The sequence below is a fragment of the Gallinula chloropus genome (assembly GCF_964237585.1).
Source record: "Gallinula chloropus genome assembly, chromosome: 4".
In the NCBI taxonomy this organism is placed as follows: domain Eukaryota; kingdom Metazoa; phylum Chordata; class Aves; order Gruiformes; family Rallidae; genus Gallinula; species Gallinula chloropus.
The window spans coordinates 81,566,735-81,593,723 of NC_140088.1; the positions used below are offsets into that span (position 1 = coordinate 81,566,735).

Here is a 26,989-nt window from a genome sequence, read left to right on the forward strand (position 1 = left end):
ATGAGGTACAATTGGAGGACCAACCCTCTGGAGAGGTGGAGATTGTTCCAGGCTATCTTTAGTTGACAGTTCCAGTCCCCTCCTAGAAACAAGCTGGGGGAGCTGATGAACCTTGTAATTTTGAAAGACAGATTTTAAAGACAAGGAAAGAGCAATCTAGTATTATCTGCATTTTGGATACAAATTTTAACAAGCATATTTCCTTCCTCCCCGACAGAATACTGTACCTTATGTATCCATGGGCATTTCTGCACTATGAGCAACGACAAGCTAGAAATTATGCTAATTTCCCTATATCATGCAGTTTTACATTATAGAATTAACTGCCCAACATCTAATCACTAAGCTCATCTTCTACAGCTATTGTAGGACACAATCTGACAGACTAAATCTGGCCTAAATTCTGATCTAGCTACTCCAGCTACTTAAAAAAAGACCACCCAGCTCCAGTCTTTCACTTAATATGCAACGAACAAAACATTCTAAGTTGGGTAAGAGGAATATATACCATATGTAAGTAGTGGCAAACCTAGCCTAAAATTTAGGTGTCAGATTTTTTAGTTTCCATGCTAACAGATTCCAAAATTTGCAGGATTTAAGATGGTTTATATAGCAATATGCAACCACACTTAAAATACTGAAATACCATCTATGCAATATATCCTCATCACTGTTAGACAGCAGTTATGTAAATCCTTAAATTTATTACAAAATATTCTATACCACTTCATAGCGGTTTCCAAAAAGATTTTATTTTATCATCCCAAACTAGTAGATATAAAAATAAAACATTATTTAATATTCAGTTGATTTTATCATAGTTTTCTTTTTTGAAACAGGAAACATACATAGAAAAAAAATAGTTTTCTACAGATGTCCCATAAAGCAAACTCCTCATTTACTTGTTGCAAAGACATAAAGGAACTCCAAAATAAGGGAATACAGTCTTGGCAGACTGTGCTTCCTCTCTTTAAACTGCAGTTCTCTGTATACACATTTATGGCAACTTAGTAAGGCCTGAACTGAGAAGGATGGCTATCTGGAGGAGGTGGAGGAGGTGGCGGTGGAAAAAATTGGTACGCTGAGTTGTATGTGTCTGGGCCTGTCCAAACCATATTCATATTTGAAGGTGGAAGGTGGAATTGATGCATATCGCTAACGGAACCAAAAACTGGAGGAGGATAAGGATACTGCTGCATCATCATATTTTCCTTTCTATGAGGCTGTGGAAGCACTGGAGATTCCTGATGTATTCTATTGTCTGAGGAGTACAGCTGTGGCGGTCTCACTGGAGGTCTCAAAAAACCCGGGGGGCACGGAGGAGGATGAGGAAATGAATCCCTGGAGAATCCTCTGCCACGGTATCCCCTTGAATAACCTGAAGCAGGCTGTTGCATTGACTGATGAAGTCCTTTATTCTCACCTTAAAAAAAAATTTTAAAAATCACCAAATACATTAAAACATACAGTTTTAGTATTATCTTTTGAAAGATTTAGTCCTCACAAATCTTTCAAGCTGAAGTCAAGGAAACCTGAAAAATAATCTTATCCCCAAATAATACTAGCAAATAATACATAAACAATGAAATAATACTGGTAAGTCTACTGTTTAGTAACTCATCTTGTTTTATCAGAGTAATAGAGAAAAGATGATACTAGGGGTTGCAAATTCAGTCATTAAAAAATAAATTGCCTTTTCTTTCCCTCCAGGCATTTTCATTTGTATTAATGAATCAAGGGAACACTGAGTATTTTGGAAGCTTTGATCTAAAACAAGACTTAAAAGCTACACATTTTAAAACTGAAGATAAATTAACACTGCATTACACTGAAGTGGTATACAGCTTTCAGACCTGAGTTAGTATTACAGCATAGACACGGGACATGAAGCTATTTAAACTGAAATTAATGAAATAAGCTAACTCTATTAGAAAAAGGCAGCCTGCCCCTTTAGCCAATTAGGTTTCAGCATTCATCTTTCAAAGACTATTTCTTCCCTGTACAGATCACTGTGGGCATATGTGTAAGGTTCATAACAACTGTACTGCCACTTTATATAAGCATCATAAGAGTATTAATGGAATATTAAAAAATGTTCCAAAGAGATGATAAGATACTCAGAAGGCTGTAGAATTTAAACTGAAACATGATCTTGAAACGATTTTAGGGCTAGCAGCAAAAAGGTATTTAGGGACATTAACACAGCACAAAACCTGTGAATTTCAGGAACCTGTGTGGACCTAATCCTTGGCACTAGACTACACAGAACATTTTCAACTTTGAAAAGCTAAGTCGGAAAGGTAGTTGGATAACAAAATTCCTACTCATTTTCATGGAGTACTAGGACATAAGACTCCTTTTGGTGCATGGAGGTGTCTCAGAAGCACTGACATGAAAGTACTTGAGTTAACACTTGTCCTTCCTTCTCCTCTCAAAAAATGTAACAATGAGCAAATTTTAATACACTGAGTTTTATGAAGATACAACCAAGCAAGACTGAGTTTATGTCTCAATTTGCCAGATATCCATGTTGAATTCCACAGCCAAACTGAATTGCACAGAATGTTGATTTATACCACGTTATTTACAGAAAAACATCGCAAAGCATAACCCATTCTCCCTTCACAGATTGAGACAGTTCCTCCTGTTGAGTTCTCAGTTATGGAATATAGTTCAGTAACAGCTTCAGCAAGCCCTAGGCAAAGACAGGTCTGCAATAAGCTGGCAGAATAAGGAGATGATGGAAAACATGCCATATGCTAGATAAGCAGAAACCAGGAGAGAAAATAACCATCACCAATGAAGGGAAAGTATGGCATGACTCAGATCCTTCCCTTAAGGAAGGACCGTGAAAACAATCCAAGACAGACAACAGCTTTATTTTAAGGTTACAATGGACATATGTACTGTACACAGAGTAAAATGGTTAACAGGACAGTTACTGACTCTGCAGATCAAGAGAAAAAGGGGTACAACAGGGCCCAATGTCTAGCAGCTTTACAAAGGAAGAGCAGCAAACTCACAAAAGGAGTTAGCCCAAGAAAACCAATGGGGGGAAGCCCTGTGCTGCAGACAGTGAAAAAACCCAACAGCAGCAGCAGGAGAGACAGAGAGGAGGGAATAAGATTCAGTAGTATTTTAAGGAAGTGGGGAGAAAAGCAAGCAACAGAAGTAGACCAGTGAGAACAAAGAGGGATGTGATTTAACCAAAACAGCAACCAAAAAGCAAAAGGTTTTGTCAGTAGAGAAGCATGAGAGAAGCACAGGAAGATTTGGTTATTGCCAACAGAGCACTACTTCAAGCATACACCTGGAACAGATCTGTCAATAGCAGGAGAAAGGAAAGTGAAGAAGGCTGTGTATATTGTGAAAATCTGTACATAGTTAGGTAAACAAACCTATAGTAGTTTCTTCCCAACTGACAAACAAATGTCAGAAAATAAGGAATGTACCCACCAATTCACAAATACCACTCAGACGAGCACAGAAGTATTGATTAGCTGTACGAAAGCTCAGTAACTAAGATAGCTGTAACTGTGTATTTCAAACTCAGCTTAACAGATAAAAGCATTCTCCCATAGCATTCACTCACTTGATGCATTTGTTTCTGGTTTGAGTTTCTTCCTTCCTTGATTTTGAGGCTTCTTTTTCTTCTGTTTCGCCTCCCTCTCTTTTTCATCATCACTAAAATCCAAGGCCTGTTTAAAAAAAAAAATAAAGGAAATCAGAGAACAAAGAACAAAGCCATATGAAGACTGCACAGGGAATTTCAGTTCTAGCAATAACCATTATTTAGAAAATAAGACATCCTGCAGTCAGCTTTAGAAGAATATTCAAGCTGCACTTTCCTATTTCGCATTCCCAGATCCATCATGTGTTCAGCTGGCTTCTCAACACAATAACTTAACATTCCACAAATTTGTCTTAAGACAATTACACAGTTCTCAGTTATTCCTTCTAGTTTTCCTAACACAACAGCATTCAAGTACCAAACACAAACTTGATTGCCTAGATGTTCTTTAGAAAAAAATATTCAACTATTGCACAACATACAAGATTCAAGCACTCAAAAAAGTGACTTGTATGTGGATCTTGAAGAGCTTACTCCCAAAAACAGCAGGGAAGACTTCAGGACCACACAGGTAATTTAGAGGAAAGTCTACCAAGAATTCTATTTCACTTCCCATGAAGTAGTCCTAATAGACACAGAGTTTACCTGTCTCAACAAAACCAAGAGGAAAAGAGTAATACAGCAGTAACTGAGGGAATGCCTAAGGGAGTTGTAGTTACTGCCAAGGAAGAGCTTTCAACAGGCAAACTGTAGACAATAAATTAAGATACTGATTTTTAAAAAAATTAATTTGGCAACAAATACTTAGCACAGTTACACTGCATTAAAAATATATCTCTAGTCTAAACTGGAAATTTCCGTAGCATATTTAGTAACCCTGTTCTCATTAGATTTGCAATAGCAACCTTATTCCAAAAGAATTTTCAGCTTTGGAGAATGTTGTAGACTCAATGCCACTGCATTCCTGTTACACAAGGCTTTGCTACCTATAGAATCCTAGTTTACATTTAGTATGAGGAAAAGTTGTTAATCTTTCAGCATTATTAGTTCCCTGCAAAACAGTTCCTCAATATGATTTAAAAAGATAGGTAGGGTTTGTACCCCCTTTCCAATTCTGAAAGAAAGGCTTTTTCTGCTTAGAGATGTGCTGCTGTATTTATATAAAGAACACTGATCTCAAACACATCACTAAAACAGCGTTTTAAAAAATCCACATAAAAGTCAATTACAAATAAAACTATTTCCTCTTCTACATAACCGGAATACATTTTTACTCAAAAAAAAAGCCACATGGAAATACAAGGTGATACATACCACAACCACAAAGTACAATCATCTGCTTTTTCTAAGGACTTCAATACGCCATTCTCCAGCAGAGTAGAAATAACAAACAACAGGTACCTTCTATTGCTAGCTAACCTCCATGTGACAGTCCATAAAAGCTGCCTCATAGAGAAAATGCAGTTACCTCCCTCTGCTATCCTTGCAGCATACAGAGCAGACTTTGTCATCCTATGACCCCAAAGACAGGGCCAAGAGAAAGTGTATTGCTGAGTCCACAGTTAAGCTGGGCTAATTACAAGCCCGCCAGAAAAGGAACACTTACCATTTACCTTAAAGTAGCAAGCAGAAAAGGCCTATCATGGATTAATTTAACGTTCATGCAACAATAAAGCTGTGCCAGGGGATATTCAGTCTGGACAACTGGAAGCGTTTCTTTACCAAGAGTGTGGTCAAACAATGGAACAGGCCAGCAGCCTGTCAGCATTTGGGGCACTTGGACAATACCCCTAACAGCACACTTTTGCTTTTGGTCAGCCTGAATTAGTCAGGCAGCTGGACTAGATGCTCATGTAGGTCCCTTCCAACCAGAACAGTCTATTCTATTCTAAAATTGGCTAGAACACTAAAAAGAAAACCAACCCACAAAAAAATCTTTCCCATTTAATTATAGCACATTCTACATAGCTTAGAGCTATGCTAACCATGCAAGCTTTTGGAAGACTCAAAACAAGCAGATAAGCAAGATGTCTTAAGGATACTATGATAGATACAAGGTTTCCAGGATTCTCACCTATTTTAGGTAAGATAAAGAAGAAACTGAAAGCAAAAATAACTCAAGTGTTGAGGTAGAAAAAAAAATCTCATAAAAGCACCTCAGTAAAACTGCCAGTCTTGCAATTCTTTGTGAAGAAAAGAATAGTCATCACAAGTATAGAGTGGAGTAAAGGAAGCCCAGATGTCACTGAAGAAGTCTTTACATAGCCTACAGTAAGACAGGTCAATGATTGTGAGCTCTCACTTCTACATGACCCTGGATGATTACCTTTGTATAGAAGCACATTTCTCATAAAACTAGTGTTTTATAACAGGAAACAGTGGGGGAACCTTACTGAGAAGCTGTTCAAAGAATGCAATGAAGGAGGCATCAAGTTACTCCAAAGAAGGCATCTTAAACGCCCAAGTAGTACAGTTTGCAGAGTACCAACAGACCTTTAAAGACAAACAATTGCTTGTGGCAAGGTAAAAGACAAACCTGCAGTGAAAGAACAGCAAAGACAAAATCCCCGTAGCAGAAGCAAATTAGGCAATGTAAAAGCACTGCTACTCGAACCTGAACATTCAGGTTGCCAAACATGTTCTTGAAGAATCAGAAGAACTGAAGACATAGATTTTCCCAATTGCAAAATGTAAAAAAAGACAACTAGTACTCTACACTGACTGTGAGGACTATCCAAGAAAAGCATGACCTTTTCAATGAAGAGAGGTATACCCAACTTTTGCCTGCATTAGAAAAGCTAGTTAGTTGCTCTGCACATAAGTTTTTCTACATGTATCTTGTGTAGTCAGAAACAATAAACAACAACAAGAAACCCCCACCCAAAAAACCCAGCAAAACAAAACCCAAAAAAAACCCCCAAACAACCACAAAACTATAGTTACTTCAGGTGGTGGTTCTTGGTCATTCTTCCATGATGCATCTGAACCTTTTTCCCTAAAAGAAAAAAACAAAGAAAATAAAAACCAAAAACCAAGTTAGATAATCAAGATGGTACACAAAGACTATGAAACATCAAGTCCCCTAGTACCAAAATATTTCAGAATATAAATAATGTACAAGAACTGTATTGTAGCAAATAGGGTAACACTTTCTTAAAGGTATCAGATCTCCTACATCACGAGCTGCCTGTTTTAAAAGAGGCATTTGGGTTTTTTTAATGTTGTTCCTAAGTGAACAGTAATGTCTGTGTCAACTTAGGCCTTGACTACATATGTCCCTTGAAAAATCTTTCTTCTTTGACTGAAGACCAAACATTTCACAGAGCTAACACTAAGTTTTGGCCAATACTCTCTCACCACATTCTCTTGAACCTGAATTGCTTTGAACCTGAATTGAGGTAACTCACTGCAACTTTCTTATGCTAAATGCTGCCTGCAGTCATGAGATTTCTTGGCCTTTTGGTTTCAGAACACGTATCTCCAGTTAGAGAACAACAAACTAATCTAGTACAACACTCCTTAAACACGTCTATCAAAGTGAATTTGGATAAAAAAACCTCTAAGCTTGGATTACAATTCTATTAATACAGTGTCATATAGATAATTAAGTTTCATGTTCTATTTTGTTGTAAAGATAAAATTAAAATTCAAAAGGTAAAAGATACTTAAGGAAGCAAAACTCAATTGCCTTGCCTGACAAACAAAAATTAATTTGAAATGGTATCACTTATTTCACCCACCATTTTAAGAACTTCACTAAAAAGTCAAGTAATTTATTTTATTAGCAATAGATTTGTGGAACAAATTGAAATTATGCTGTTAAAGTCTGTGGAGGCTTTTTCCACTCAGCTTGCAAACTTAATGTATTTTGGTTTGAAATGTCAAGACATGATCCCTATCTATGCAAACTATATAAAATAATGCAAGACTGAAAATTCTTACTTCCAAAATGGAACCATATAATTATAAAAAGCAATGTGTTCAGTGAGAGAACTCTTATCAGTGCTCTAATAACCAAGTAGTTAGCAAATTGTATTAGCATGCAAGCCATTTAAAAGTTCAATTAGAATCAAACGTTACAGGGAGGAAAGGAAGATAAGGGCTCTATGTGAGTATTTCTCAGCTGCAGCAAAGTCCCTACCTATGTGAAGATGAAAAGTTAATGGTTTATTTTTTTTTATATTATTAACTAACTTCTTTGTTTCTACTCCTCATCTTGTTATTTCTGAGGCACTACATACCTGCTAGAAATACCACAGCATGCACAACATGTGGTCACTAGGCAATATGTAGTACTACTGACTGCAAAATTCTATGTTCTTCAGGCAGCTTATCTCACTCTCCCAAGGCAGCCTTCCACATTTTTAGCAAAGCACAAACCACTTTTCATGCCTGAAGATACTTAATAATCTTCTGCAAAGAACAAGAGACTAATTCTTTGAGTTCTGAACCCAGATACTGTAAAATCTGGAAGTCTAATAAAAGGTGACTCAGAGGAATCATGAAAATACATGAGCTTCTTTAGAATTACTTTGTGTTTCAGGCAATGCAACACAAATCTATTTTTAGTGAAAAACTGTTTTGCATTCAAGACGTTTTACACTATACTTTCACTTATTTTGCTATCAAGTTTAAGGCTTATTCATAGCATTGCAATTTTGTACAATGCAAGCAGATTGCATACCAGATTTCATAAAAAGCTTCAAACTTAAGGTTTCTTTCAGATCTTAATTCTGATTCCTTTTCTTTTCAAAGTACCATCAGAGTTTTGAACAGTGCTTCTAAAACTTTTAAGTCTATAATATGGTCTGCACACAAACTAAGGAAAAGCAGAACACAGAAATTACTGGTCATCAAATTCACAATCTGCTAAGGTCCAAAAGTTTACTTGTAAAGCACTGATTGAAGCTCAACTTTCCTACTATCTATGCCTTTATAGCACAGATTTTTTTAAAACTCATTTTCAATGATGCCTACATTGTAAAAAGGCAGCTTCAACAAACAGTCCCAATTCCCTCACAAAAGTTTAAGGAAATTTACTGATAGAACTCCAAAATAAAATGCTGTTTCAGTGAAATGTAGTTCAAATCATATTATTTAGAAATGACAGTTTATGTCAGATTACACAAGTGTTCACACTGCTTATTTTAATGCAGGGCAAGAAACAGTCATGAATGTGTGTAATGTCTTACCTAGTGTTCATTTCTGTACCACCTACTATAGTAAAGAACTACCAAAAAACAACTAGTTTCTAGAACTACTCGGAAAGCATGTAACAAAGTAAAACATAAGTCTCATGTCTCAGATGCTGAGTACAGCACACAGTTATTTATGCAGTAAGCAGATGATTAAAGTCTGCACAGTTACTGTGCTAAGCAACAAAGTTTAATGGCACAAATCAAAGACCAGCTGGCATCAAAATGCTGCAGAAAAACAAACAAGCAGCAGGGTGAGAAAGTGATCTATTTTGGTCTTCACTGAAAGGAAAAAAATATGCACTTCCAAAGAAATGGGAGAGAAAAAAAAACAAAGGGGGAAAAAAAAAAGACAAGACTTCTGCAGGCCTGGCTACATGCATGACTAAAGAAAAAAATTATTCACACCAAATACTGGCAGAGTTACAATTAATGCAGACTTCAATATTATTTGCTATAGTCAGAAAAAATTTGCAAGTCAGATCAGAACTAATGACTTTATGACAAAGGATTTTTTTAGCTTATAGTTATTTCAGACAATTATTCATCAATAATTAGAACACTAATGTCTACCCGTCATTTATTATGCTTTTTTTCTTATTCTGCATCTTTGAATACAATTCCTTTTAAATGGCAATAAGTCCTATTCATACATGCTAATTTCCTCAGTCAGACTGGGACACATGAATACTACTGAGGAGTTTCTGAACATCATACTACACTGCCACTCAAATCCCTCCCCCCCTTCCTAATTTACAGCAGGTAATTTTCATATGGAGCTCTTATTCTCCAACAGCATAACAGATTCACTGATAATTAAATTTTAGTTCTGGCCTTGTAACATGAAACAAAAAATAGTAAATAAACACAACCTTGTTCAGAATCCAAACAAGTTTATCATAAATTATAAAATTAAACAAGAATCTCAAGAGCAACAAGATCCAGAAAGTTCAGTTTGCAAAGCCTATGTATGTGTGTGACGGGGTGTGGGGGAGGGAAGTATCAATGAATTTTTTTCTGGTTATGACATTTTAAGTAACACAACAACAGCAAGCTTAAGATATTAAATAAAATAAGAAGCTACTAAACTTTAGCAATTATAACCCTTTAGAAGCTTTTACTTTACAGCTACTCTGTACCCTTCACAACACAGCTGAGAATACCTAAAACCAGAAAAAAATTGTCAAGCTTAGTCCTACAGTTTCTCACTCAACACTCAACATTATTCCAGTATTTTTAGCTATATTAAAAAATACATTATAACCAGATTAGAAGTCAGACTCACTGTTTTAGTTTCTCTGCAAATATATACTGGGTGAAGTCCTCCACTGATGGAGCAAAATACATGCTATCTTGCACATTAATACCTTTTGCTTTAATATGCTCAGAGTTGTTAAATCTTAACACATAAAAGGGATGTAAAACAGGACCAAATATCTCAAATATCTGAAACACAAACAAAATTAAAATGTTTAAATCAACCTCCAAAAATAGACAGCTGATTTCTTTATAGACACCATGAAGTTTTAAGATGCTTTCAAGAACTTGCTTTTTCAAAACACCACACCAGACAAAGTTACTTTCATGCTTTAGTTTTATTACCACATTTTTTTTAACAGTGTATTTCCCCACCTATGGAAAAATTCTTGCATGTTGATGTTGCCTTTGTCCACCCAACTGCACTGCTTTCACTGTCTGCTTCTTGTACTTTAGTAATCCTTCCTTTTGTCAAATCTCTTCTCTCTCCACTATGCTTTCAAATAACTTACACCTGGAATAATTTCCTTATGATTTATTCCTCCAAGTTCATCTTGACAAGAGACCTTTATGTCAGTTCCCCTGTCTGTCTCCCAGTTCCAGGGGGAACAGAGAATTCTGAAATGCTGTACAGAATGTCTGCAATTTCAGGCTGTGTTTTTTTTGTTTTGCTCACATCTAGCATTCTAAGATCTTATAGTTTACTGTTCCAGATGATGGCTTTCCTTCCCCAGAAAGCATACAAAAATTCAATGCAACACCCCTCTCAGCAAGTGTTCCTCACTGTACTTGCATAATGTGCACACTGGCCTCAAACTGGAGCTACAGAGGGTAAATATGTAAATATTCCCCACTTTTTCTGAAACTTCACTCTAATTTCTTTAGACTTTGCAATAGAAGAGCACAGCCTGTTTGCTATTCAAAACACCATACACTTGAATGCAACCTCTCCCTCTCCACAAGCACTGTCACAAAATAAGAGAATTACAGTGTGTGATGAGTTTCTGCTAAAGATGCAATGAATTTCAGGTTTGGAATTTTTGAGATTAAAAAGAGAGATGACTACAGCAAGAGTCAAAGCCAAAGAAAAATAAAGTTATCAATGAGACATTAATCTTTAGTCAACTGCAACACTACTTGTTGGAACATAAATGAATGCTTGGAATTCTATATTAGATTAACAGGGGTTTATGCTTCACACACACCTTTCCTGCTGCTTGACGATCTTCTTTAAAAATTATGCTTTCCTCGTTTACTGGAGGTAGACCTCTCAGTGATTCAATTATTACTAAAATGGAAACAAAAGAATCAATTAGACCTTTTTTCAATGACAGTGTGTAGTTAATTGCAGAGAAATCTAACAAAACTATTTGTCTACTGAAGTTCACAGACCTCACCTGAAAATTCTTGTGCACACACAAAACTACTTAAAATCATACACCCCTTCTCCAGTGGTGAGTGGTAAGATTTAGATCCTCTTATAAAATTATTGTTTTCTGGGACAGAGAAAAGAGACCAGATGACAGACACAAAAGAGAAGTCTTGGATACATGTGTCACATGTATTTATCCAGGATGTTTCTTAAGTGCCTAACAGCAATAAATCAGTGATCTGGGGTTGGTTCATTTTGAAGGCAGATGCATGCATATATTACACCTTCTTAGTATTCCAAATGAAACTCTTACTGGAAAAAAGAATGGAGATAGCTATTCATTACAGCTTCTTCTAGTAAGCCACAAGAATTGGACCAGAACACAAAAGATGTCCACAGTCTGGTCACAGGTGGTGTCTTCCATGTATACAGATACACATTTGGAAATACATTTCTGCAATTCAGTGTCATATAATCTCAAGCAAGTCATTCTAGTAGCTCAAAATATGAAGTCTTCACACTTAACACTCTGGACTCTGAAGTACATTCTTCCCCCATTAAACACATAGCAATACACAAGCTACTTCATTTTTACATTTCCCACATTCAGAGATATAGAGAGCTTATTCTTTACTGAAATCTTTACAGTAGTTCCCTCTTTCCCAGTAGTAGTTCAATTTTTCCCTTCAGTCTGCAGAAATACTGGGTCTTCCTTTACATTCAGTAGGAATCACGCTTAAATCTGTCAATAAAAAGGCCTAGCAACATTGCAGTCAAAACTTCTGATGTCAATCTTTTCTAACCTCTAAAACAACAGAACGCTCAATTAAACATTCTCAGTGCCTCTCCATCATCAAATAAAGTCACTCAAGCACTCAAATGTCACTCAGACTCAAACAAAAGCTAACAAGATTAGTACTGCTAAACTTGCATAACAGGACTTAAAGCAACAAACATCACATCAACCAAAAACTTCAGCTTTGTCAACACCTTGTGACACACCAAGCAAGCCTGAAAATGATACAACTCGATTGATCACATAGAGACAGCCCCCAGTCTTCCAGTGGCTAAGAAAAATATTCTGAAAACATTGAGTCATGCCAGGCCCATGAAACCCAGGAGACACATTATCACCTACAGCCACTTTGACTTACAGCTCCCCCTACACCAACCCACACAAAATCCTCAGCATCTACTCCTCTGGGGCCCTAAGTGCAATCCAAGGGCAGGTTTCTCATATATACTGAAGCTGTTTCCTTTCCAGGCTACAACACACAGCCAATTTTTCTCATTAAGTACCTTGAAGCAAAGCACAGCAAAAGTTCTGTTACATTCTTTGATACACTGAGCAGAAACTAAAGTCCACTGAAAGTACTGTCATCTTGCTTTCAGTACTGTGAAGCAAGCATGAACCAATACTGTTCTAGACCTAAATTCACCTCAAAGTATGAAACAGCCAACTTGGAACTATCACACACTGCACACTGATGAACGTGGACAGTTGTTACAGGAACAGCAGGGACTTTCGATACATCAAAGGGACACATAGTGTTCTGGGTACTTACTGTTGTGCCAAAATAATATTTGCAGTTTACAGAGGAGACCTCAAACTCCCCTCATGCTAGATACAAAACCTGGTATACACAGGTATCAATTCAGTTCAAAAATCAAAAGCCAACCCACAATTAGCTGGCAGAGTCCCTAATATGGCCACAAAATAATTGAAATTGAGGCCACTAAGACACCTGTTTCCAGAAGAAGAAATACAACAGGTATCTTAGGGATTTATTTCATTCTTACAGCTTTATTTCGTGTATGAATATGAGTCTGTTTTCTGATTTTCACCAACTAATCTAAATTCCAACAATGCATATATTTCAGTTACATAAATTAGAATACAGACTCAAGAATACACCTATCAGTAAACTGACAGGCTTTGAAAAGGTTATACACACCAAGGAGGAATAGGAATTAAGGACAGTTTTCAAACTGAAGTCTTTAAACAATCAACTTTGTTCAAACATTCACATACTAGATCAAAAAATAAGAATCATTACAAACTATGCTGCAACTGTTTCTCTTATTTTCAAACTTTATTTTCAAACTGTATTTTAGCTGACAACTGCCTTTCTGAAGTTCCCATTATTATCAGTGAGGAAGAAAGGGCAAAGTAGAACAAAAGGACGATGACCAGATTACAACCTTCACATTCTCAAGCCAGCTTCCTGCACATTAATAAAATTACATTTAACTCCAAACCAACAACAAAACTACCATAAAAGAATTGCCTGTATTACCTGGAGGTTTTTACAGTAAAAGATAACTTAATAACAAAAGGTTATTTGCTTTCTCTTGTACCCCACTCAACATAAATACTTTAACTTCAAAATTGAACTTAATTTCTAATTTTCATAAGCAAATTGCTTTGAATACAGTTCAAGCAGAATGGAACACTTGAAGTAAGCTTAAATCCAAACACAGTATGGATATTTTACTAATATCAGCTTCAGCAAAACTTCAATTTAGTCTATCAAAAACTGAGGGCCCAGGTAGATCTGAAACATATTGTAAGCTTACAGTCATTGTATGTCTCAATCCCATTAAGCTTAGCCTCCAGCACTTATAAATCATGTTAGTTATGCTGTCCTATGACTGCTGACACTGGCAGCTTCTATTTGGTCAAAGTGCCAGAAGTGGGATGAATAAAAATAAATAATGAACACACATACCTCATATACCAATTTCCCAACAAGCATTACTACACACTAGCTAAAGAAACAAGGGTTTTTTTGGTCCTCAAATATTAACAAGTAAGCACTTGGGAATGCATTGCACTGCATCTGTGCAATGAGGATATACACCTCCAACCCTTGCGGAGGTAATTTAAATATAGCATGTGTAACTGGAATATATCTTGAAATACAGCAAATACTCAATTTTATTGTTTCCAGAATTAATCTAAAGTTCATAATAAATGGTGGGAAAAAAATAAGGTGTTTTTATGAAAAATATCTGAACATGAAAGTTACTGCAACTGTTACACATACGTGTCTCAATCATTTAGAAGACATAAACCAACCAAAAAGGAATTTAACACAAACAGCATCTGGTGGTCACGAGTTCCCATTCAGCAGCCCTCTGCCCTACCACATAGAATGCTGCAGTTCTGACACTTTGAGGGAACAATTAAGTGCACAATTAACACAGAAGACAAATGGAAATTTCATTAATTTTAGATAAATCAAACATATCTTGCCTACCTAGCTGCTCAATGATGCTGGAAACTGTCCCAAAGAGCTTCAGTTCAACATCATCAGGCAGAATTATTGATAAGTCTTCAACAGGAGGCAGTTCCTGAAAATAACAAGTCAACATTCAGAATACAATCTCACACTGAGACATTCATGAATCTGCTGCTGCATAAATCTGACAATCAGAAAAACCTCCTAGTATTTTGAAGATTTAATAGAAAAATCTAGTTTGATTTGTCTCTTTCAGAATAATTCTAAATGAACTCATGCTGGGGAAATGTCACTTCTGAAGTCACCTTTTGTATTGAGACACTACTCTATATATAACCTACTGGAAGTAACATGGAAGCAAATATTACTAAACTGGAGAAAACGAGCAACAGATAGATATTTTGGGGGTTTTTTTGAACCTTCAAGTTAGACAAATTAAGTTCTCATGTACAGCACAATAATTAGAGAGTCTGCAATTAAAAAAAAACCTGACAACTTGTAACCATTTTCAATGCAAGACAGAAAAAAATCCACACCAAGAGGTAAAATATGAAATATATCAGGTATGTATAATCTGATTCAACAAAATGGTGTCTGTCCACTCGTGCCATGACTCAGACCATTACAATGTAAATATCACAACCACCTATACAAAGAAAAATATTTTTCAGCCATAAGTTTTATTTAACACAAGGATAATCATAGCAAACACTTCCATAAGACCTTCAAACTGCAGATACACAAATGAGTACTAGACAAACAGTATTAAAATGAAACTTTTTCCTCAGATGTAAATCTGCTGCCAAAGGCTGATTAACACTGACCTGATCATCCACCTCCAACTCACTCAAACTAAGATTTCTATGTGTATACTATGCTCATGTAAATCCAATATGGACTATAGGTAATACAAGATAAAGGCAAGTAAAGTAAGAATTACCTCCAAATTCAGCATCTTCTGATTTTGGAGGTAGTCTCTAAAACTTAGCACTCATCCACACTTTTAGAGATCATCACCAGAAATAAAAACCCTCTCCAACGGAAGAGCCTCATCCTGCCTTATCAAAGCTTCACCTGATAAATCTTCACTCTTAATGTAAGTGCTTGGCAAATGCTTCCAGAGCAATTCAAAGAGGTCAAGACTTTCTCAGATCATAAAGCTTTACACGAAAACCAAGACAAATTCAGACAGAAACAACACACCCTTCTATAGCACAGTATTAAACCAGCTTCACTGCTAAGGCTTAACCCAGTCATGGCTGCCAGTGCAAGTCAAAGGCCAAAGGAAGAGACACAAGATTCTCATCATAAATCTCACACTGGTAAGATGCACCAATATGCCATGCTGTATACAATACCTGCCACTCCTACACATCAAAGCAGGACATTTCTAAAACAGATCCACACCTTAATACGTGCAGGTTTTTTGCCATAAGCATATATCCCAGTTAAATACTTTTATTTTATTTTTGACCCACACCTTAACAAGTTAGCTATTACTGGGGACTTTTGGGTAAAAGACTACTCATCATGTTTCATCTCCATCAGGTGGTATATTTCAATTTTCAAATTGTATACCCTCAAACTTATATAAAATAATCTACATTTTAGACTAATTCTGTTACTGTAGAATGGCTGAGTATAAGAGACCGTAAATAATGGAGTTGCTAGAACTTCAGTTCTCATTAACTATCACTGGCAAAAAGCTACAGCTTTGCTAACTGATTACATTAATCAGGCCAGTACTTAAAAGACAGACAATGTTTTGAAAACACTTGGACTTGAAGCTAATCTCTGATGAGACAGAAGAGCAAATCAACAAAGCATTTTCAGACTAACGTCAATTTTCTTTCAATAAATGAGATAAAAGTTGAATTGTACCTGTTAAGTACATCTATTTGAGCACAGATTTTCGTTCAAAAGTCCAGTGCTTTAAAAAAAAACCCCAAAAACATTGTCACAGAAGCACCTGTAATGGTTCTATCGTTAATCATCCTTCAAAACAAAGTCCTCCTAAGCAGGGATTGCTCTGATGTTTACTCCTTTAGAACATAACGTTAATCAAAGATTGAGAATCACAGGTAATTTCAGGGACAAAAGAATATCCTAAGAGCTTTTCTTTGCTGTGTCTCTAGAGACACCACTTAAGAATTAACAACATATTCCCACCTCCTGCTGCTGCCACTAACCTACATCAAAGCCTCTGCGTTCCAGTCATGTAATACTCCATTACTAACTCTTACAGAGCACTGAAGCAACTTAAATGTATCACAACATATCTGCTTGTTGTAGTTCTGGTGGCTGGATTCTGGTGGAGAAGCGGGGCTGTAGGGGTGACTTCTGCAAAAAGCAGCTATAAGCTCTCTGCAGGCCTGAGAGGATAAACACCATCTGACTCAAGGCTACAGCAATTGTTGACCAAGGCCAAGCCCATCAACAGTGGTCACAGCACCTCTGGAAATCCCATTTAGGAGAAAAACACTGCAAGCAGACACTTTTTACCACCAGAGAAGGGAGTGAGATGATGTAAGAAACTGTGCATGCACCAAGGCCAGGGAAGAGGAGGGGAAGGAGGCACCCCAGGTGTCGCAGAAAAGGATGCCCCTGCAGCCCATGGAGAAACCCATGGTTGAACATGTCCCCCCCCACAGCCCATGGAAAAGGCTGAGACCCCACCTGCAGCCTGTGGAGAGGCCCCACACTGGAGCAGGTGGAGACATAGAGGACATGTGTGACCGGCACTGGAGCAAGGGTCTGCCAGCACTTGCAGCCCATGGAGAGACACACACATTCCAGAAAGCAGATCTTACAGAGTGAAATGTACAGAAGCAGATAAACAGACACTGTTCACTGTAAACTGAAATCAGTATCATATTATCCTTCCATTTGTAATCTATTACAAGTGATGCATAGCCAATCATCTGTTCACACATTACTAAAACTCATTCCTAATTTTGAGACAAAGAGGAATAATGGCAGCATTACTTTAAAAAGAATGTTATTCACGAAAACCAAAGCCAAAAGAAAGTATCTTGATGCAGATTAAGGTTCTGATGTGCAACACATAAAACAGTGCCACAGCAAAAAAAAGGATCAAAGAATAAAACAAATACAATCCATTTCTATGATCACTCTAATAATTTTGCTTAAGTGAGCAAAGGCAATGCAACCTGAACCTCTGGGATGCTCAATACAACATTTCACATTTGTACCTCAAGGCTAAACATTTGAAATAGGCCTGAAAAACATATCAGACCTTCAAGTCTCTCACGTAGAGAAAGGATGATGAAAGCCTGCAACACACAAACAAAAAATGTACTAAAATATCCAGTATTCAGAAATTCAGTTGCTTTCAATAATTACAACTGTGATTTTATAAAAATATGAACCTCAAAGGAGCTGTGAACCTCAATTGAGAGGGGTCTTAATATACTGAAAAATAAGACATTTTAAGTTATTAACTGTGCTATGTCTCAACTAGTGTAAACATGTACATTCAACTATGAGGTACTGCAATGACTTAAAACCATCATCAGTAAAAATACTTTAAGCTGGGTTACTAGAAGAAGGTTTAAGAGGTAACATGTAATACTTACATCAATAGGCAACTCATCTTTTGTTTTAACACAGTAAGACCTGTTATCCTTCTCATTTGGATGATCATCTTCAGATACTGTTGAAGAAGAGCACGAAGAGGAGGATGTAGTTGATGAACTGTCTGAATCCGAATCACTGAATAAAACAAACACCAGAGTTAGAATATATACTTCTACATTACAGATAAAAAGGGTGTAATTATACATTGCTCAAACACCTTTGGTTACCAGATATGTTTGGGTTTTTTTAATGTATACATTTGTATACATAAGAGGAGCAATCTTTCCTGAACCTATAAACCACTGGACAAGGTGGTTAAAAAAAAAAGTCTCAGAACAGTAGTAGCTTTGCCAGTTCAGAGCAAACACTAGCAACTACAGTGGCTCTCCTGCGTTCCCATTGTTTCACTCTTGCACAGGGCATGCAGCACAAAAGCAATCACCCCTTTAAGTTCACCTTACTCAGTTACTCCCACTGCCTACCCCATGCAGAAGTCCAGCACCAGCATAGCTGCCTCTGTCAGGCATATGCAACAGTCACAGTTTGGGACCTACAATCCATTGGTTTGCAAGGGATATTAGTCACAGGATGGTTGTTACTTCAGTACAGTATCTAGATATAGACAAATAAGGGTCACAGTGTCTATGCACTATCAGCATATTTCCATTTTATGCACCACTTAAACTACTTGCTATAGCTCACAGTCACTCTACAACCCCAACACTGACATAAAACTATATGAAAGTCAAGAAATGATTTAGTACAAGCAATGCATCTTGCACTATGAAGGCTAAGAAACTAAATCTAACTTTTGCAGATAAAAGAGACTAGTTCATAATTTATGGCCTGTCTGAATTCCCCTAGCACATATTCACACAGTTTATCTTATTGGCATATAAGAGATGTTTCTTGTCTTAGAATCTTAATAGTTAAAGTTAAAAGCACAGTAAGAGAAGTCTTTATTAATATCAAAATACTTCTTTGAGCAAAAGTCCAAGTTCTTCAAGGGTTGGTGGAAGAAACAAACGATGACTGAAAAACCACATTACAAACTTCACATAAAGACACACCGAGATAAGCAAGCTTTTATAAAACTGCACCTATCCTTTCTTACCTGATCTGCCCATTAAAAAAGCATTTAACACGTAATATGTAAAATACAGAAAGCACTTCCTTGTAGATGATTTGGTATTGCATTCTCTTCTTCACAAGCAAATGGGTGGCTTCCAATTACCTGTTGCTGCATTTTTTTTCCAACAAACACTGACAGGAAAGACAACAAATAGGCACATCTCTCCAAACAAACCTTCCAAAAAAAGCCAAATACACTCTTCTTGGAAAAAACTCAACATAGCAGAAAGACAAAAATGAGTTACAGGAGCAAAGAGCAACCAGTGGAAGGAGGAAAAAAAAAAGGAAAGAAAAAAAAAATCTGAGGTACATGTCGTCAGCTAAATAAGTTAAAGCTATGAAATTTTTATCTTTAACCTTCATCTGAACATCAGTGTAACAAGGTCTGGAATCAAAAAAGACTACAGGTGGAGCCCCTTGCCATAGATCGAGAATTTTGCTCTCCATCATTTCATGATCCAGGAAAACTTTGAACTGAGCAAGTAAAACATTTCCATAGTCAAGCTTTAACCCACTAACTGTAAATGAAGGTCAGTATCTTCTTTTTAAGAGATCATTAGACTTCCTATCAGCCTCCACCAGTTAGAAGGAGCATATGCCCACCTCACTGCAAAGGCCCAAAAGTCACTGAAACTGGCAAAGTGTGCAGGCTTCTAGGACTGAAAGAATCCACACCTAACCTAAGGTAACTTCCAAGAACTATACTGGACAGTACAGCACAGCTGCAAGGATGGAGCCCTTCATAAGGGACATACAGGCTGAGAATGAGCTTTTCCACGGAGATGCCAACATCAGGGCACAAATTAACACCTGCAGGTGCTTTAATCTGAATCCTACATTGAGGTTTTTTTCAGCAATTACACCGCTGGCATCTGGCCACAAGTGATGCAGGGCAGCCTATGAAGGCCATGGGAAACAACACTCAACCGGTCACGGTGGCCCAACCAACCTACAGGCCGCCAACTCGCCTTCACACCACCCCCTTACACCCGTCATTTTGGAAGCTTGTGAATTCAACAGTAAGAGTTCTAGCGGAATGTAACGGAAAACGCCACCTCCAACGGGTAAGCGAGAGCGAGCAGCCGCAGCAGCGGGGCAGGAGGCGGCTCGGACACCTCGCACGCTGAGCAGAGCCGCGGGCCACACGCGCCGCCGCCTGAAGAGACCTGAGAGGAAAGAGCGACCCGCGGAGCGCCCCGGGGCCAAACCCACCTGTCCGAGTCCGATGAGAGGGGGGCGGCAGAAAGCCCTCTGAGACCCGACGGCGGCGGCGGCTGCAGGGGGGCCTGATCTTCTCCACCGCCCTCCCTGGGGCTCGAAGGGTTCGGCTCCCCCTCCTCGCCCGCCGCCTGCCCCTCGCCCGCCGCCTGCCCCTCGCCCGCCGCCTGCCCCTCGCCCGCCGCCTGCCCCTCGCCCGCCGCCCCCTCAGCGGCCGACACCCCGTCCTCGCCCGGCTCGCCGGTGCTGGGCTCAAACGCCAGGCTCTCCATCTGCGCCAACACCTCCGCCTGCGCCTCCATGCCGGCGCGCAGAGCTCCCGCTCCTGCCGCCCCACGCGGCTAACGGCCCCGCCCCCAGACACACGCCACTTCCTGTTGCCCTGAGACGCTCGGGTTGGCGGGGCCTGGTGAGGGGCAGGACGCATGCGTAGGCCATGGAGCGCGCCCCGGGAGGGGCGTGTCCTCCTGTGACGCGCCGTAGTGTGACGGCGGGAGGGGCAGCCGGGGTAGCCGGGGTCTGCTGAGGGGCCGTGTCCGTGGGGAAGGGCAGCGGGATTGGGGGTCTGGGAGCAGTAATAGCCTCTGATATTTAGCTGGTCTGGACCCTTGTTAAAATAAGCCGTTCTGTTAAAAACTGATGGAAGGCAGTGTTAATGAGTCTTGTCATAAGTTGTGCTTGCTTAAATCTTCATGCTAAGTCAGTTTTATGGCTTATTTAAACCAAAAGCCCTACTTCTGTTTCTATGAGGCTCACCTGAAAGACAGAGCTAAAGGTTATTGCTGCTTTGTGTAGAGTCACACAATTGGTTGGACAATCACCTAGTTCCACCCCCTGCCATGAGCAGGGGACACCCTCCCTGGGTGCCCAAAGCCCCATCCAACCTGGCCTTGAACACTGCCAGGGATCCAGGGGCAGCCACAGCTTCTCTGGACAACTTCCGGTGCCTCATGACCCTCACTGAGAAGAATTTCTTACAAATATGTGATCTAAATTTTCCTTCAGCATAACTCCACTGCCCCTTGTCCTATTGCTACATGCCCTTGTAAAAAGACCCTCTCCATCTTTCCTGTAGCCCTCCTTCAGGTACTGGAAAGCAGCTATTACGGCACCCTGGAGCCTTCTTCAGGCTACAACCCCAACTCTCTTAGCCTATCTTAACTGGAGAGGTGCTCCAGTTACCTATTGCTACGTGCCCTTGTAAAAAGACCCTCTCCATCTTTCCTGTAGCCCCCCTTCAGGTACTGGAAAGCAGCTATTACGGCACCCTGGAGCCTTCCTCAGGCTACAACCCCAACTCTCTTAGCCTGTCTTAACTGGAGAGGTACTCCATCTTCCAATCATCTTTGTGGCCCTCCTTTAGACTTGCTCCAAGAGCTCCATGTCTTTCTTGTACTGGGGACCCCAGAGCTGGACACAGTACTCCAGATGGGACCTCACAAGAGCAGAGTAAAGATGGAGAGTCACCTCCCATGACCTTCTGCTCATGGTGATTTTGATGCAGCCAAGGATACAGTTATTAATAGCAATAGGTTGCTGGGGACCTATTGGGACAGATTAGCTTCAATATTTTATAAATATGCTGATAACACACAGAAGATTCATGTAATTAAAATTAAGACGAGCTCTATAATACCAAGTTACTATAGTAACCTATAACTCTATAATAATACCCAGTTCTAGAAAACCTAACCACATTTTTGAGATCACCAAACCATTTCACCACAACATAATTGTCCATTTATACTCCAGGTTCACCATGACTATCCTTTGGTTTGGAGCTTAAAGGGTTTTTTTGCATTTGTCCAATGCCCAGCAGAAGTTTGTGGAGAAGTATGTTGGCGTCTTGGTCTTTCCTCTGGGCATACAGAGATCTGGCCGCACACAGGATCTTGTCCTGTGGAAGAGAAAGGAGGAATTTCCCCTGCCCTCTCCCAGCCACTGTGTGTGGTGACTAAAAGCTCTTTCCCTTGATAATAACTCAGGAGACAGGACACGTGTCTTATCTTGAACACAACTTACCCATGGGAAAACCCAGAAGATGTTTCAAAGATAAGCATCATCTGGTGGTCAGTCACTGACTGTGAGCCTACAGACTCCAAACTACAACCTGATGGTTGTGCCCTGTGCCCATGCTGTGTGTTCTTGGCCTTCACAGAGCGTTGTCCTTTGGCCTGGCTTCTGAACCAAAAGCTGAGGCTGTCTTTGCTCCCAGGCGAGAGTGAGCAGCAGAGCGCAACAAGGAGGAGCCTCATAAATAAATACATGAAAGAGTTACATGTGATAATGCTGGTAGTGCCAAAGAGAGTGGGACTTGAATATCTGATGAGAGCAGAGGAGAGGATGATGCATTTTCCATGTAATAAATGTCCCCTCCAGCTATGAGAGAACTGCATGCCCACAGCTCAAATGGCACACATTCTTCTCCTGAATGTCCAGGCTGTGCTGAAAAACCTGTCACAAGAGTGCTTCCAAAGTACCCCACAGAGTCTCACACAGTACCCCACTGCCCAGCTGAGGGCAGCTTCTGACACACAGATGACTTTCTCTGGTAGTTCCACTCTTCATTTGCAACCTGACATAGCAGATGCAAGCAGCAGAATTTATTTAGTAGGAAAATTAAACATGTACAGATAAGTATATAATGTAATTAAGCAGGTTTGGATTTTTTTACAGTTATCTAAAATTATGTATAATCAAGCAGCCTTTAGAAATTAATACAATTACATAGCAATGACAATTAGATGCCAATTGCAGAGAGATTTAAATATTGAACTATTATAAAAGTGGTTTCTGTTGAGTCTCACTGGCAAATATGTTCTCATCCCTAGTGAAGTGACAGAAATGAGATACATATCCAATTAAAGTAGTGGCAGAATCTCACTAAAACCCAGTCCTGTAGAAACACAGCCTGGAAAACCAAGCTTTGTTTTAAAACTAAGCAAGTTTATTATTAGACTGAGGGGGTTTTGATTTGATTGTTTTTCAAGGGACTGTAATACAAGATAACATGAGTTTTTGTGAGAAAGTTGACCTTTCAAGGTGTGACTGGGAGGGAATTAGTTCCCCAAAGCAGACAAAGCCTTTATATCAGCCGGATCCCTTCCCAGTCACAGGTAAAATCATTGATGTCACAATGTAGGACTAAATTAGTTGAATGAATTATATAAACCTCTCACAAATGTAAAAGCATACTGTAGTCTCCACTTTGCACTTATGTAAGTAAAATCCCTCAACTGTCTCCTGAATCCTGTCTTCACTGCTTTTTAAAGGATTTTAGTAAGTGTTTCATAGCCGTACTCTGGCACCTGGATTGTGTTTTGACAGTTTCCTCTGTGTTTGTGCAGATCTGGCAGCATCTTTCAGACAAGAAGGTTCTTTATTTCATGCAAACCCTGCAGCAGAACGTGTAAGATAGTGTTTCTCTTAAAATGAGGATGGTGAAAGGCGTGATGCATAGTAAACACCATCCTCTGTTCAGCCAGGGATGAACGCTTGAAGCACAGTAGTTCTAACACCTGTTTTCAAGGTCTGAGCAGTTAAGAAATGTCACTGTTGGGACTGGGATACATCATCTGTCAAGGCAGGGCTAATAGTGATTGTTGGCCTGTTTTCTGCCTCCAGTTTTCTTTGATGAAGCTCTCTGGAGGTATTGTTTCCTACATTTCTTTTATCTATTCCTGCAGCTGAGGCGGGTGTGTAATTGTTCCCATCATACTTCTAAAGCTACAATGACACCTTTTAAACTATTATTACAATGTTTTAGTGAATTTCTTTGGATGCAATTGAGGAATCCATTGAAAGACATAGTTGCATCCCAATATCTCTCCTGAACTTGAAGGTGGAGAATAAATTGGAGATTTTGGTATGCTGCTTTTTATATCTTAAGAGGAAAAGGCATGAATAAGAAAGGAAGTCATGTTTCCTAATATATTTGAAATATGAAAACAAATACTGTTGTGTCATTCATCATTTATACATTTTATGTTTTCATATTCCAGTGGATGATAGTGATATCAGAGACTATAGGTGGTATAAGAACAGTGTGCTTTAATTAATAGAAGGAACATAGTAAATCTGAAAAATGTACTTCTGGGAACTTTTTTTAAAAAATTTCAGATTGGTTTATTTAGGAAATTTGATGGCAGTAACTGTAACCAGTTTCAGTGACTCATCAGTATAATCAGTTACTTAGATCTTCAGTGAGATTTTTGTGTCACTTAAGAATTATTTTTAATATAAAATAATAAACAAGCAGAAGAAAATCTTGGAAATATTGTTTTAAAGGTGTATAAAAATAGAATCTGAAAGTGATTTGTTACAGTGTCCTGATGGTTTCAATTGCAATATCCTCTTCCCTTGCTTATTACCATGCAATTTACCTTTCACCCAACTGTAGCATTACTCACTGAAGCTGCAGACAGATCATAGTGACAAATTGCTCCTCACGACTCTAACTGTGGTCTGCAGGTAGCACGAGGTGATAAAACTTCTGGGAAATCCATTTACAGATTCAGAGGTACAGCATTGAATGGATTAACAGAAATGCTTGTTTCCTTCTTATCTAATATCCTGCAATGGGATCAAATAAAAAACCCGTCAGAAGCTCATTTCTTCTCCTGATGACACTCTTTCTGCTTTGGGCCAAGAGGTGATGGGAATTCCATTAATGTTGATTTAGCCTTTTCATCAGCACTGACCATAACAGCATTTGCTACTCATTCATATTATGCGGGCACAGTTATAGAGCTGGTCAGCTCTTGAGCTCAGGTCTGCACTAGTCCTTCTCCTCTAAAGAGAAAGACAGAAGAGTGTGTATGGTTTTGATGAGTACTGGAATAATGGTATTGGAAAAAGCATTTTGAACCTGCAAAACTGCAATTACAGTAGGGCTTTTTGCTAGCATAGTGGTATCAAAACCCACAACCCTCTGTGCCTTAGCTGCTCTTCCAAGTTTCTAGTGTAGACTTGCTCCAAGTGACCCAGAGCAAAAGGATGGCACTTCAGATCACTCCTCACAATACATCATTTTTTAAATTGATGAAAGAAAGAAAACTTCTGTAATAGTCTCCCAAATTCCTTTCATTTTGACCTATGAAAATAGGTAAGTACATGAGCTGAATGTATCTTCTAAAATGACCAGCAGTGGTAGAATGATGACATCTGAGTCGTTACTCTTAACATCTGAGAATAATACCTGCAGGGAATTGAACAAACCACTTTAAAACTTTCTTTGAATGGTTGGTTCCATTTGCAGACTCAAAAAATTCCCTTCAGAAAACTGATTTTTGCTGTTAACAAGAAGGAGCCTTAAGCTGCTTGTTGATGCCACACATTGAACCGAAAGAAAACACAGACTGACTTATTACATTGCTTTCCAAACAAGGTCAGGAAAAAATGACAGCTATCAGCACTTCTCCTTTATTAGACAATCCTTGGTGACACATCCATATTAATATGCCTGTATGCCACTTTGCAGTGCAGGCTTTGTCCAGGGATGCCTGGGCGCTCATACGGTAGGTGGGCTATTCATTGTATCAGATAGTGATGACTCCGATTCCCCCATACCATAATACATTCATGTTGTTCCATGTATTTAGTTCAGTTTCAAGGGGAAACTATGGGCTTAAGTTTGCAATGGTGTTCAATCTACTGCTCCAATCTCAGAGCCTTTTAATTTTGTTCACTCATCAATTGAAATATTGGAGGTTAAAGCATTCATGGTGTGGAGCAGTGGGAGGGAAGAAATCAGATCAACAGAATTTTCTGTATCACTATTGCTACTCATATTTCATTCCACTCAGATGAATCAATATTATAGCTTGCACAGCTGAGATATCTAGTTCTGAAACAAGATTAAAATAGCTACAGTACAGAATGTTTTACTCATTTCAAAGCTTTAAATTCTTGTACAAAGTTAAATTACAGAAACTCCTTAGTTTTTTCTTTGGGCAGTTTATAACTAGATGAAAGGAAACAATATGACTTCTAAGGATTAAAGACTTTTTCCCAAAAATAATTTTTTTAATATGGAAAAATACACAACTTTATCGTATAGTCCCATATTTTTCTTTTACATTATTCTTCCAAATATAGCCAGTAATTTTCAGACAATTGAGTTGCTCACAGCCAATTTCATCAATAGCAATCCAAATCCCTTTGTTGATGGATGGACTGGTTCACCTCCACTTATTCTAAGAGTTTGTACCATTAATTTATCAACACTTTTATTACAGTCTATTACATTCTTTTTCTAGTTGTGATTTCAATGCAATATTTTAAATTATATCCATATAACCCAACTTGGTTAGTTGTCAAACCAACTGCATCCAAGCTGCATTTGTAAATGTGATTTATTCTGGTATGTATAAATAGCTCAGAAATTTCAAATGTCTGCATAGCTGAA

The 26,989-nt window shown here is 38.6% G+C and overlaps 1 protein-coding gene across 1 annotated transcript; it reads right to left on the reverse strand.

Annotated features, from left to right (window-relative positions):
• Window positions 1-832: 832 nt before the first annotated feature.
• On the reverse strand, window positions 833-20,885 carry NAF1 (nuclear assembly factor 1 ribonucleoprotein; the record flags this gene model as incomplete). The annotated part of the gene is made up of 8 exons (XM_084264097.1): window positions 833-1,423; window positions 3,593-3,698; window positions 6,515-6,566; window positions 10,052-10,212; window positions 11,229-11,311; window positions 14,656-14,749; window positions 18,234-18,369; window positions 20,578-20,885. 8 exons carry the CDS (start codon window positions 20,883-20,885, stop codon window positions 1,008-1,010), a joined length of 1,356 nt encoding a protein of 451 aa, XP_084120223.1. The 3' UTR covers window positions 833-1,007.
• Window positions 20,886-26,989: the final 6,104 nt, after the last annotated feature.